Below are 12,926 nucleotides of genomic sequence, written 5' to 3' on the forward strand. Positions count from 1 at the left end.
CGGTTGCGCGTTGGAGGCCCGAGCGGCCCAGCCCGCGGCCCGCTCCGTGTCAGTCAGTCATGGAGCGGCCGCCCAGAGCCGCGGCGGGGGCGGCGGGGCGCGGGGCGCGGGGGCCCGGCTGAGCCGGCCGTGGGAGCGAGACCCTGCCGCAGAGACGACGGAGGCGGAAGCAACCCGATCGCGGAGGCGGCGGCGGCGGGAGGAGCCGGAGCCGCCTGGGATGTTCAGTGAGTGCGGGGCGCGCGGGAGGGGCGCGCTGGGGAGGGGGTCGCGGGCGGCGCGCGCGCGGCGGCGGGGCCGGGAGGGAGGGAGCGCGGGCGGCGCGCGGCGAGGCCTAGGCGGGGCGCGCGCCCGCAGCTCCCGCCGGCGGGGCGGTGGGGGCGGGGCGGGTGGGGCCCGCCGTGCGCGGGCGCGGCGGCCGCGCCTCCGCCCTCGGCCTGCGAGTCCCAGGCGGCCGCGGGCGGCGTGGCCTGCACTCGGCGCTACACCTGGAGGGGCTCCGCGTCCTTGCTCGGGTGGGTCTGGCCGGGGCGGCGCCGGGGCATCCGCGGGGAAGGGGTCCTCGGCGCCGGGCAGCCGGGCAGGGCACCGGTCCAGGTCTCCTTTTCGTGGACGGCCAAAGGAAACGTCTTTTGGCCGAACTCACGATTGAACTTCGCACATGGTGGTGGTGGGCGGATGGATGCGAGATCGACCTCCGCTTGTGACAGGGGAGATCTGGAGCGAGAGTAGCGGTTGCTGGAGGACGCCGACCTGCAAGGTTGGTTGCCTTTGCGGGGTTTCGCTCGTGACAGCCGCGGAAGAGTCGGGCGCCTCGGCGGCACTCGCGACCCTCCGAGGCTTCGGAACAGGTATTCGGCGAGGCGTCGGTCCGGAGCGAGTTGACGGGGGGAACAGGGGTGTCATCTTAGACTTAGCGGAAGTGGGGTACGGGAAAGCTTTCCGCGCTCTCCCATCAGTTGCGAAAGTGTTCGCGTACTGCGGACCTCGCAGCAGGTCTGACTCGAGGATCGGAAGGTAAGTCTGCCAAGCCCATGCGGCGCTCGCCTGAAACCAACCAAACTCTGACCTTGCACATTGAGATCTTGGAATCATAACTCCCGCTAATGAAGTGTTGGGAGGAAGCGTAGAGGCGGGGTTTATCTTCGGTTATGTGACCCAAGCGTGTCCTGCACCTGAGTTGTGGGGTGGGGGCGGACGCCTCCGAGTCCCCCGCCCAGGTGACAGTCCTGCTCGAAAAGGGGAGTGGGAAGGGGAGTTTGTGCCCCAGCTTCACGTAGTGGATGGGGACTTGGGAGCGATGGAGCTGAGGTTGAGACTTGTAGCTATTTGTAACCTCCGTGAGTCCTAGTTTCCTCTTCCGTAAAAGGGAATTGATAACTGATAGCCCAAGGGGAGCTTTTAAAGGATACGGAAGAAATAGGAATAATGTGCGTGTAGGTGCCTGACATATAGGGAGCACTCTGCAAATATGAACTATTAGCTGTTACGATTTTCTTTTTGTCAAATTGCCTTCAGGTTGCCTTGTAGGCCTAAGTTTTGGGGGGAAAATATGAAGCAAACTAACTTTGATTGCCTTTGTGAATTACAAATTCTTCCTGATTTGAAGATAAGTGTTAAACTAGAAAACCAAAAGATGAACTCGCCTTCAGCATTTTCCTTTGTGATGGACAATAAATCAGATCAGTGTGTTTTGGAATAGTTTTGTTGCTCCTACCTCTAAATGTGAGGGTTGCATGTGCTTCTTTCACTCCGAAACTGGGTAAAAGTTTTATTTCTCAGTAACTGTTTTTTGTTTTGGGGGAGGAAAGGGGTTGGCTTTCATTCTTGCAAACCCGTGGAGAACATCTCTGGAGAAAAGGAATGGGGTTTAGTTGTTGACAATTCACTTGAACTGGAAGGGTACCCTGGGGACCCTATGAAACCAGCATCACTCAGCAGGCAGTGCTGGAAGCCAAGTTTCCAGCCTCTCTTCATGTGACAGACAGCTTCTCAGGTAGTGACTGTTTTCATCACCCTCTTCTCAAGCATAGGGTAAGCCTTCACTGTCCTGTCCCCCCCAAAGCCCCTGATCTAATGCAGAAGCCTTTGGGCAGCAGAACATGAAGAGGTGAGAGCTCTGATCCTGCGGCCTGGTGGCCCGAGTTCCCATTTCGACACTGTGGAGCCTTGGGCACATCGTTCTACTTCTCTGGGCCTCGCCTTTCCCGTCTGAAAAATGGTACCCAGCTCACAAGGGTGTTTCAAGGTGTGAAGGAGAAGCACTTAAAATCGTTTCTAACCAATGGTGCACACCCGGGAAGGGCTAGGCAGTGGCAGTGGTGATGCAGGGAGCAGAGTAATAGTGGGATGGGTGCCGTGATAGAGGTTTGTCCCTGGGTTCTGTGGGTGGAGAGGGCCACACTCAAAGAAGCTTTCGGAAGGAAGAGATGGCTCAGCCCAGCCAAACTGTGAAGCATGAATAGCACTTGGCTGAACCAGGCTGGGGCCAGGGTGGCGCTGCCCTCAGTGAACCGAGGAGCCTGACCAGAGTCCCTGAAGCGAGAAGGTCGGGTGCTACCCACCAGCTAGACTAACAAAGGTGGGTCAGAGTAACCTTGAAATGAACAATGGAGGTTGACTTGCTCGTTTGTTTGAATTCTCCACAGTGGCGGAAGCAGTAGAAGGTTTTTAAGATGAGCACAGATGACAGTAGATGAGCTATCTGGAAAAATAGTGCCTGCAGTTGTGTGACATTGGATGGAAAGTAGGGAAGGCCTATCCACGTGTCCTGGCAGCTCCGTGTCTGCCTGCGACCCTAAAGGAGGATGACTGCTTAGCAGAGACAGGCATTTTAATCCACGCGGAAGCTTAGAGAGCACTCACAGAAGGCTCGGAGAAACCCTGGATCACTCCAGGTAGCCCTCCCTCTTAAAAAATCATCTTCGCCTGTTTGCTGTATGTGCCTGAGTCTGAGACAGTGGTCCCCTGTGCCGCCGACTGTTCCAATCTCTCCTGTAACAAGGCGATGGTTGGAAAACACATGTTGTGCTAAAGCAACCTCAGCTGACGCCAGTTTGGGATAGTTATGCAATCAACTGATACAGTTAGTGATGAACGAAAAAAGTTATGGCCACCTGAATGGGTACTGATGGCTTGGGATGGGATTCCCACTGAGCATCTCCGTGGATTCAACAAATGCTCTGTCATAGCTCATTTAGTAGATGCAGAGGTGATGTGCTCTGGAAAATGGAATTTGATGATTCAGGGGGGCTTAGGTGACCTCAGAGACACTGATGTTGAAAGTGTCATTAGAACTTGCTTCTTGAATTAGTGCACAAATTGCTTTATGTAATATACTTTTTAAATACATATATGTCAATAAATTAAAGATTATAAGGAAACTTTTGGCTATTTTATCTACAATCCTAAAGTTGTTATTAAGTTAATGTTTTTTTAATTTCCTCATTGTAAAAGTGTAATTGTCTTAGGGTTGAGCTTACCTTTTCATTGGACACTTTACAGAAATTAGCTGCTGCTCCCTGCTGAAGCAAAAATTTTCCCCCCATCTCATTTTTTAATGTCAAGAAAGTTTAAAGAATGTGTACTGGAAAGATTCTGAAAACACTACAGAGAACTTCCATTCCTAGTTCTTTATTTAGCAGTCTGATAAGTATCCTTCTGAAAAGCTATATTGCAATGTATCTGATTCTTAGTAATCCTACAGTGTCTGTTAATAACAAAAGGTAGCTTTTTTGGTTTTCTTTTTACCAACAAAGCATTAGCACTTAGAGACTTGATCATTTAATAATCAGAAGCATTTTTGCAACACTTTGTGAGCTGACATTTGTAAGCTAAAGTGCCGGTGCATTGTTTCACAAAGTAATACTACTGTGCTCCAAACTGTTGTTAAATGCAGTAACCGTTGGTTACATGCAGTTACTTAAATTTAATTTCAATTAAAAATTCAGTTCCCTGGTTGCAATAGAACTTTGTGGCTGTTGGCTACATACTGAACAGTGCGGACCTTAAACAGTTTTATCATCACAGAAAGGCACATTGGACAGTACTCCTCTATGAAAAACTGAACATCATTCCCTCCTCCCCTCCCTCCCTCTCTCCCCCTCCCTCCCCCTCCCTCCCCCTCCCCCTCCTCCCCCCTCCCCCTAAATACATATACACACTTTAATGTCATTTAAGCATCTCTGAATCTTTACTTGCTGTATTTGAATTCAGTTTCAGGGAGAATGATAAACATAGAAAGACATATTTTCACTTATTCTCTGAAAGTAAAACATCCTGTTTTCTTCTGTCTACATTGTTGCAAATAGAGCAAACGTGAAAGTTTTCTTTATGAAGTCCAAACCCAGTAAATATAGATGTTTGTTTGGTAGATAGATTGTCCTGTACTCTTTTCTGTTGATGAGGTTTTGTATAGAAATAATTTTCTGTGCCGTGAAACAGTGTTGAAGCAGGAATCAAATATGTGTGGCCTTTTGGTTCATAAACATCTAGAGAAATTATGAATTTAAAGTAAATTGTCAGCCCCAAACAGAGGCTAGACAACACTCACTTTGTTTTCCAGGGGACTCTCACCAATAAGAAAAGCCTGGTCCCTGGAGCTCTCCATCTGTCTGGGGAACTACGGAATGAGGACGTCGGGAGTGGCCAGCCTGTACTGTGGGCAGAGGGTAGACTTTAAACTTGGGACTCACATGATGAGATCTGCCTTTTACTCGCTGCATTCTGAAGGGGGTTTGAGGTAGGGCTAGTGGTGGGAAGACAGTGGCGTGTAGCCCAGTCGAGAAGTGATTTGGGCTGTCAGACACAGCAGTGGCTTCGTGGAGAATTGTGTGTGGCAGAGAAGGAGCCGGTGGCCTCTGAGAAGGGAGAGGGAGAGAGAGAAGAGAATCTCTAGGCGATGACTTTTCTTGCTTTAGTGGTAGATGACGGCAGCACAGGACAACTCCGAGAAGGGAGAGGTTTGAAAGCAGCGTGAATCTGCACTTTGAATTTCAGATGTTTGCCCCATCCAGGTAGAAATGTCTTAGATTTGACCTCAGGAAGGTGATCTGACTGGAGGCCGCGGACGTCTTGGGTCAGGAGTGCAGTGATGAAGGGAATGTGAAGAATGAGAAGCAGACCCAGAGTGGAAGAGGGGAGCGACCGAGAGAGGCAGTTTCAAGGAAGGAGGCCTGAGGAATAGAGCGGAAAAGTGATGGTTAGATTCGGCAAGAGTCGGGGAACTCATTTCTTAGTAAACGGCCCCTGCGTTCTTCCGAAAGAGGTCAGCTGGCTGGGTAAGGAGACAAGTGCGGGTTTGGAATGGCTATGGTGGGAAGCTGTAGGGGAAGAAAGTAGTTGGCCGGAAGTCTTCCCCTCTGGGCCATTGATGTTGGAGGAACTCGGCTTCTGGCGGCGTCTGTCTGCCTGGGGGTATTTCTGCTTCTCCTGTGCTCCCCACACCCCCCCCCCCGAAACCCTCCAGGTTCTGCATTGCGTCCTGAGCCCCCGACTCTGAGCCTTGTCCACGTGCCATTTATGTCTTAGGACAGATGTAGTCACGGCATTTTGTGTCTGAGTGAAGATTGACTATAAAAAGCCATCATAATTTTAAAATTATATGAGGTATGACCGAAACTGAGAATAGTATGGCTCATTTAATTTTCTTCTGTGATTTATATTTTCACAAAGCTAATTGAACACACTTTACCGTGAAGATGAATGCGGAAGCTTAGATTTTCCCAGGCCCTACTTACAATGACCTTTTGAGAGCCGTCTCAGCCGTTCAGACGGCGGCAGGTGAAGCGTAGAGAACTGGCCTCTGGGTGTCTCGTGGGCACTTTATATGGCATCTCACTTAACAAAATGTACAAAATAATTTTCTCTGTTTTTAAGCATAAATTTACAACCGAAAAAATACCTTTACTTTCAAAAAGCAAGCTAAAACAAAACAACAAGAACTACAATAAAAACCCCTAGGTTTGTGCCAGTACGCTCAGATGGGGGGCTGATTCAAGGGTGGCGCTGGTGGGTTGGCTGGATGCACTTCGAACTCATGTGCCCTGCGCACTCAAAGCTGCCACCTGGGACCCAGGGTGCTGTTCCTGCAGCACCCGACTGGCGTTTCCTGGAATTGGGTGGTACTTCGCCTTTGAAGTGGTGGGCTGCAGGTGTCTGGCCAAGCACCCCCCACCTCCTACCACGTCCTGTACACTTGAATTTAGCCGGTGGGCTCCAATGCAGGAAAGGAAGCGACTCAGCTGCGGGCCCATGTCATCGTCACTGTCTTCACAGTGTGCCTGGTTTCATCTGTCTCGGCATCCCCATGTGTCTATATCCCACACTGAGAGTGTGGCTGCGGTCTTCCTGCTCGGTTGTTACTATGAAGCAGGAAAATAGCCATGTCCTGATTTTATATAACAACTTTGTTGAAGCTGTTAGTTAAACAGTAGGCAACTGTTGATACGTGAGAGATACATATTGTGTCAGAATCCTCATTATCCGTTCCGGAAATACTAATGATGGGACACAAAGAGAAAAGGTCTGTGATCGTCTGTGTTTACCTTTAGAAATTGCTATTTTATGTAAATTGAAAATTATGGGAAATCCTGAAATTTTAAGAAAGCTATAATTTATATCCAAACTCAAATTTAAAATATTTTTGTAATTAACAACTAAGTAGGTAGCTTGAAATCTCAATGTTCGTCTTGTGCCTGAGTCTCTCAAAAGACAGGTCTATTTTAAGGAGTTCTTGTTTTTCTCAATGTGTCCACTTGTGGATATTAGCACTATGGGAGTCAGTCAGTTGGGGGAGGGGAACTGACTTCTCTGCAGAATTCTTTTTTTTTTTTTCCAAGAATTTTTGTAAGAGTTTATAGGAGCCAAACTGACAACACAAGCCAGGGGAATGAGATCTTAACTGCCCTGACGTACAACAGTTTTGCATCTTTCATCCATTTGAAATTAAAGAGGGGACGAAGGGAAGATTACCGGGAAGGAAGAGAAAGCAGGGTCAGAATGGGATTGCAGGCTAGTTAACCAGATTAAGTGTCCTCTGCAAGCTTAATACCCCCTTCACGGGATCCATCACTTCCGGCATTTTGAAGGTGTGTTAACCTAGATGCACAAGAACAACAGACAGAACTGGTTTAAATAAAACCTTTCTCTGAAGAAGTCTCAGGCCTGGGGCATGACCGCACCAGGACCTGCCCAGTTAGGAGTTTGTGATCAGATCACCCAGGAGGTTACTTTCCGTAGAAGCCTTCTTGATCTTTCTGCCTAGTTCCCCCTTTTGATCATAAATTGATTGAAGGGTGCATTGGTGAACAACGTTCTGGTCGGATAGAGTGGTCTCACAGCAGTGGCAAGGCTCGTTCTAGGAAGTCTCAGTAGCCACGTCATCTGATTGTCCACTAGGGATGGACGATCAGAATTGAGGCTGGGTTCTTCCAAAATGGGAGGGGCAGGTAGGTGGAATGCAGTCAGGTCTTCCGGCTCCCATGCGGTGGAGGGGGGGGGGAACTCTGGGTCATTTCTATCTTGGGGACTGTCGTGACCTGAGTTTTGCCTTCTGGCTCCTTTATCTCTCTGGCTGGAAGAGCAAGTGGGGCCCTGCCGCCCACTGCCACCCTCCAGTCAAAATTCCAGAGGCAGAGGTTTGGTGATGAAGGACCGGAGTCTGTCTCTAAAAGCTTCACAGTTTTGGAACAACAGCTGTCCACATGCATTTGTCACTTGGGCCTATGAACTAATGCTAAACTTTTTAACTCTTTGGTTACAGCTTTAATCACTTAAGCCTGTCAATTAATGCTAAACTCTTTAACACCGGAGTTCTATCATTCCCCTTGTTAGTTTTAATTATCTTATTTCCGTAGGACTAGTTTACAAACCAGAACAGCATAAGATTAAGTACAAAAGCTACCCAGTTTTGGAAGATGGCAGGCTTCTGCCTCAGAGGTTGTCCCCTCTAGAACAACCAAAGAAGAATGACTCTGCTGCCCCCGGCCAGGCCGGCCCCGTCGACCTAGGCTGTGCCCCGAGTTCCTTCCCATTCAAAGTACCATCCCTAGGAAAATGCAGGCAGCTGCAGCTCGGTCACCCAGGCATCTTCGAAGAACAAAGCCTGAGAACCCTTCTTTTATTCCAAACCTCACCCATAATTCCACGAGCTCTGGAGGCATTCAGCTGCTCAGCCAATCCCAGTGTAGGCTGTTCACCATCGCCTCGGGCAACTCCTACAGCCCCTCCCTACTTCTCCCTAGTGATCTGGTCTCTGTATTGTAGGGCATTTATATATTTATATCAGTTATCTCATACATGTTCGGTAATCATAAGTAGTTGCACTGTATAGAAAAACCCAAAGGACCAGTAAAGCTATTGTTATTGCTGGGCACTAGCAGACAGGTGAAGACAAACAGAATGGATTCTGAGTTCAGTATCCATCCACAGGCCTGCTGGTCTTCGGAGGTAGCTGCCTGCCCCTGGCATCTGCAGCTCCTCAGCCGAGAATTCGTGACGTCCTGAGACAGGGTAGATGTCGTTTGCGGTTAGGCCACTTCCAGTGAGGCAGGAGAGTGCCTTTTATCTGATGTCCTTCCCAGTGAACAAAATGTCCGAGTAGTAGGCAAGTGACCTTTAAAGTCTTGTCTCCTGGGAGCTTGGTTTATAAAGCAACAGTTGGGTACAAATCTCACCCAGGAGGCATTTACAATTTATATCGTCCCCTGTCGAGTCAAGGTTCAGATGGCCTTCCCCTTTTAAACTGAGGTCAGCCATTTTTAAATCCTCAGAGAATTGGGCTGATACCTGAAGGACTTCATAGGTTGATTCATTTACCTAAATCCTCTTTTGAAGCTTCAAGAGACTGGTTAAATCTGTTTTTCCAGTCATTCTGCTTCATTTTAAAGCGGGCTTGTTCTAACTGTGCACGCAAGAGGTTGGTTTAGGAGCATCAGATGACCCTTCCTGTGGCCGTCTTAGGTACAAATGGGAGGCTGACCGTGGTGGTGCTTCTGGGCCTGAGAGGGAGGAGTTTTCGAGTGGATTTTGAGGTCTGCAGAGTGTGGACAAACTTCCGGGGGAAAGCAGCCTATCCCTGGGTGTTCGGTCTCCAGATGGGCCAGTGCTGTAGCTGTTTGTAGGGTCAGTTTTCCCTCCGGAAACCCGTAAAGGTCCTTAGTCACCTAAGATTGAATGCCTGAGCAAGCGCCAGTGAGAGCCGGACCTTCCCCAGGCCCAGGCCTCTCTCCGCCAGCTGGCCCCAGGGTGCCCTCTGCAGAGCTCTCCTGGCTGATGGTCCATCTCCCTCGAAATGTGTGTGCCCTGGAGTCAAACCCAGTGTGCTCGGTGGTTGGAGCTCGTCTCTGCTGTTGCCACTAAGCAGGCTGTGAAAGACAGCTGACCCCAGCTTCCTGCCCTCAGGTCCTCATCCCTCCGGTGGCTCCGCCTCCCACTCTCAGGCCAGATCCCTGTTCTAAATGGCGCTGGATCCAGAGAGACTGCTGTTTGGGGCAGCTAATCTGGGCAAATCCATTAGAGTACTCTTTCAAACTAGTCTCTAGTTAGGGATCCCAAATACTGCCGGTTCTTACTGTCATTCATTTTCAGACCTTTCTGCTGCTCTTCTGTGACATTCCTGTCTTCGTCCTACTCAGGCGAGCATGCATGTGTCCCGCTGCCAGGACACGGTGTCATCGCAGGGTCTGTCCTCTGCGGTTCCCCTGTCTTCTCTCAGAGAGGTGAGCTCTCACTCCCGTCCCACTGGGAGCACGGAGGGACACACATGGATACAAACATACCTCCCCACGGCAGCAAGGGACTGGCAGTAGGAAACCTGGGTTTGTTTTAGTCTCGGCGAAACAGGAGAGTCAGGCTGCTCTGGCGGGGTGTGGAGACGAAGCTCTGGAAGTCTGATTAAAGCACCCTCAGCTGTGAGGGTGGGAGGGCGCAAAGCTGGTGGGAGGACTAGGCCTGACTTAGGGCCACACTGGGAAAGAGCAGTACTGTCACAGTCTCTGTGTGCATGTAATTTTTTTTTCTCTAAATATAACATTGAATCAGAATCTCGGGGCTCAAATTATTCGCACATACACATGGCATTCTTACGTGTAGCTAGGTTAGAGAACCACAAGGGTCACACTCCAGACCATCTTCAGTGATGTGCAGGTGAATGCGTGGAGCAGGAATCCCTGCTTTCAAAGTATCAGAGTCCTCCTGTTAGCAATTAAATAATCTTTATTAAAAATGATATATATAAGTTATCGGTACAGTGGAAGACCAATACACCATAACCACGAGGTGCAAATGCATGGTGAGAAGATGGTTGGGTACCGGGAAACTTATTAACACGTTTCATTCTATCTTTAAACAGATATTTCCTACTCTCATTGGTAATCCAGAAATGAAATGCATAGGTAATATACTCTTTCTATACTCATAGTTTAAAACAGCATATTGACAACGCCCTAACATTTTACGTTCCTCCAACATTTTACGTTTGCTCTAGTGAGTGACTTCCAGAGAATTGAAAAGTAGATCTGCAGTGTGTTTTAAAGGGGCCCCCACAGATCAGGTCAGAAAGATTACGTGTGATTTTGGAACCGTTTGTTCGCTGCAGTATCTGGGTAAAATGTACGTTTGGCTCCTTTCCATACATCCTACACTAAAGAAATTGCAGATGGGTAAAAATTAGATACAGATATTTCTCTAAACAGTTTAAAGAAAAAAATAGATTTCTGGGAAGGGGAGATTAAATCTTCAAAAAGAATGAAGGAAATCACAAAGAAGAAGGCCAGTCCTTATCATCGAAACCGACAACTTAAATACATCTAAATAAAATTATCAAAAGCAGATCTACCACCCCCCAAAACTGGGAGCCCTTGGTGCAAGAAGGGTCCCTTGCTGGGGACAAGCGCACGCGCATGGATAATGTCACAGACGTTCCACAGTGGACACCACACTGCTCTGGAAGGGGAAGGTAGCTTTACAGGATGGACGTGGGCCCAGGCAGGCCGTGCGGACCACCGTGTTCTGTGTGAGGCCCTTGGCAACATCAGCGGTTCTGGTCACTGTTGGTGATAAATGTAGTAGTCGAGGAAAGTGGCTGTTTTGCCCGGGAACCCTCAAATTAGCGAGAATTATCCAAAGTAATTTGCCCCCATTGAGTGCTTCCTACCATTGTCCTTTTCTTTCTTACAAAAACTCATGAGGCAGCCCGGCCGGCGGCTCAGCTGGTTGGAACGTCCGTCCCATAGGACAAAACATTGCGGTTTGCTCCTCGTCTGGACGCGTACGGGGGGGATCGACGTTTCTCTCTCACGTCAGCGTTTCTCTCTATTCCTCTCTCAAATTGAGAAACACATTCTTGAGTGAGGATTAAAAATGAAAAAGGTTCATGAGACGTACTCTAACACACACATACCCTCTTACTGTTTCGATGCTCTTCTGTACTCGCAGTGACAAGTGAAGAGTGGAAGGGGTAAATGACGTGGGGAGAATGGAAGCACGTGGCCCGGATCCCTGACGCGGTGCCTGCCGGCGGCCTCTCCCGCATTGCGAGAGAACACAGCATCCCCTTCCCATTATTAACTTCTCACTTTCTCGACTCCTCCTCAGCCAGTTTCTGAATTTCTCGGGCCTTTGATTCTGGACTGCCTCCTGCCTGCTCCTTTGGCTGGCTCACTGCTGATCAATACCTGCTTCGCAGAGTAGGCAGGAGAAAGTAAAAGCCCTGCAATTCAGCCCGTCGTGTTGCTCTTTGATGGTGTCTCTAATGAAAACTTCAGCGGGGCCGATTGAAATTTTGGCATTAAATGGAGCTGGGGGATCATCTGTGGGATTCATTCTTTACATTTCTGTTCTCCGTGGTCGACTTTGGCTTCATGGTCACCGGGGAAAACACACGATGGAAGAGAGCACCAGGGCGATGGCTAAGGAACCGAGCCTTGCGTCTTCATGTGCCCATGGCCGGTCTTCTCTACTCCTTATTTTGGGCGAGTGTGACGTCAGGGCGGGTCGGGTGAGCCCCGGTCCCTCACCGTCCTGTGTTCTGTGGTCCCCGCCCCCAGGTCATGAAACGAGTGCGCACCGAGCAGATTCAGATGGCAGTGTCCTGCTACCTCAAACGCCGGCAATACGTGGACTCGGACGGTCCCCTGAAGCAAGGACTGCGGCTGTCGCAGACTGCTGAGGAGATGGCGGCCAACCTGACAGGTGGGTGACTGGGCCCCCCGGGGGGCGGGGGGAGGGCGGAGCAGGAGAGCTGCTGTCCGGGCTCCGTGGGCCATCGCTCTCTGCTGGAGGTGGTGCCTGGGAGAGTGGACTGCCCGGCAGCTGGGTCGGGGGTGGGGGTAGGGAGGCGGTGCTGGCCTCCCAGACACCGTCGGTCCTTCAGAGCCCTGCTCACATGCCACTTCTCCAAGCCCCTGTCACCATGTACCCCCCTCAGAAGGCTGAGTAATTGTACCTGTACCTGATGTTAAGTGCACCTTCTCCTCCCACGAGCTCTTGCCCTGTAAGACCGACAGGGCCAGGGTCTCTGTCCTGCACAGGCCCCTTCCCCGGAGCCCGGCCTCGCCTGCAGTTCGGTCTGCTCGGAGAGTGAGTGCTCGGGGCCAGCGGTTGGACATATTGGCAGCACAGATACGTTCCTGAGATTGTTCTTTTGTAATTTGAGGGTTTGGTGCTTTGTTTGGAAACTGGGTTCCCATTTAGAAAAATCAGGAGCAGTGATTTTCAACCTTTTTCATCTCATGGCACACATGAACTCATCACTAAAATTCTGCAGCACACCAAAAGTATGTTTTTTGCCAATCTGACCCAAAAAATAGGTACAACTTTTATTCATTCACACCAGATGGCTTTGGTTGCGTTGGCTGTTGTCCTTTTTTTATTTGACAGTCTCAGGGACAAGAGGTCAGTGCCCCTGACTGAATAGGCGGGTGTTG

General features: G+C 49.9%; 1 protein-coding gene across 3 annotated transcripts in view; it reads left to right on the forward strand.

Moving 5' to 3' along the window:
* The first annotated feature begins 94 nt into the window (after positions 1-94).
* Positions 95-12,926, forward strand: part of TAF5L (TATA-box binding protein associated factor 5 like) — a 31,703-nt gene continuing 18,871 nt past the window's right edge. The window contains exons 1-2 of one of the 3 annotated variants that reach the window (XM_037144116.2): positions 95-227; positions 12,048-12,192. In XM_037144116.2, coding sequence (XP_037000011.2) covers positions 12,051-12,192 — 142 coding nt within the window. In that variant the 5' untranslated portion in view covers positions 95-227; positions 12,048-12,050. Of the gene's footprint in view, positions 228-427; positions 516-576; positions 761-12,047; positions 12,193-12,926 lie in introns of those variants that run through there. The other 2 variants (XM_037144117.2, XM_037144115.2) reach the window with 2 other exon arrangements.

This window comes from Artibeus jamaicensis, unplaced genomic scaffold, assembly GCF_021234435.1.
Source record: "Artibeus jamaicensis isolate MK-2021 breed Jamaican fruit bat unplaced genomic scaffold, CSHL_Jam_final contig_467, whole genome shotgun sequence".
NCBI classification, from domain to species: Eukaryota; Metazoa; Chordata; class Mammalia; order Chiroptera; family Phyllostomidae; genus Artibeus; species Artibeus jamaicensis.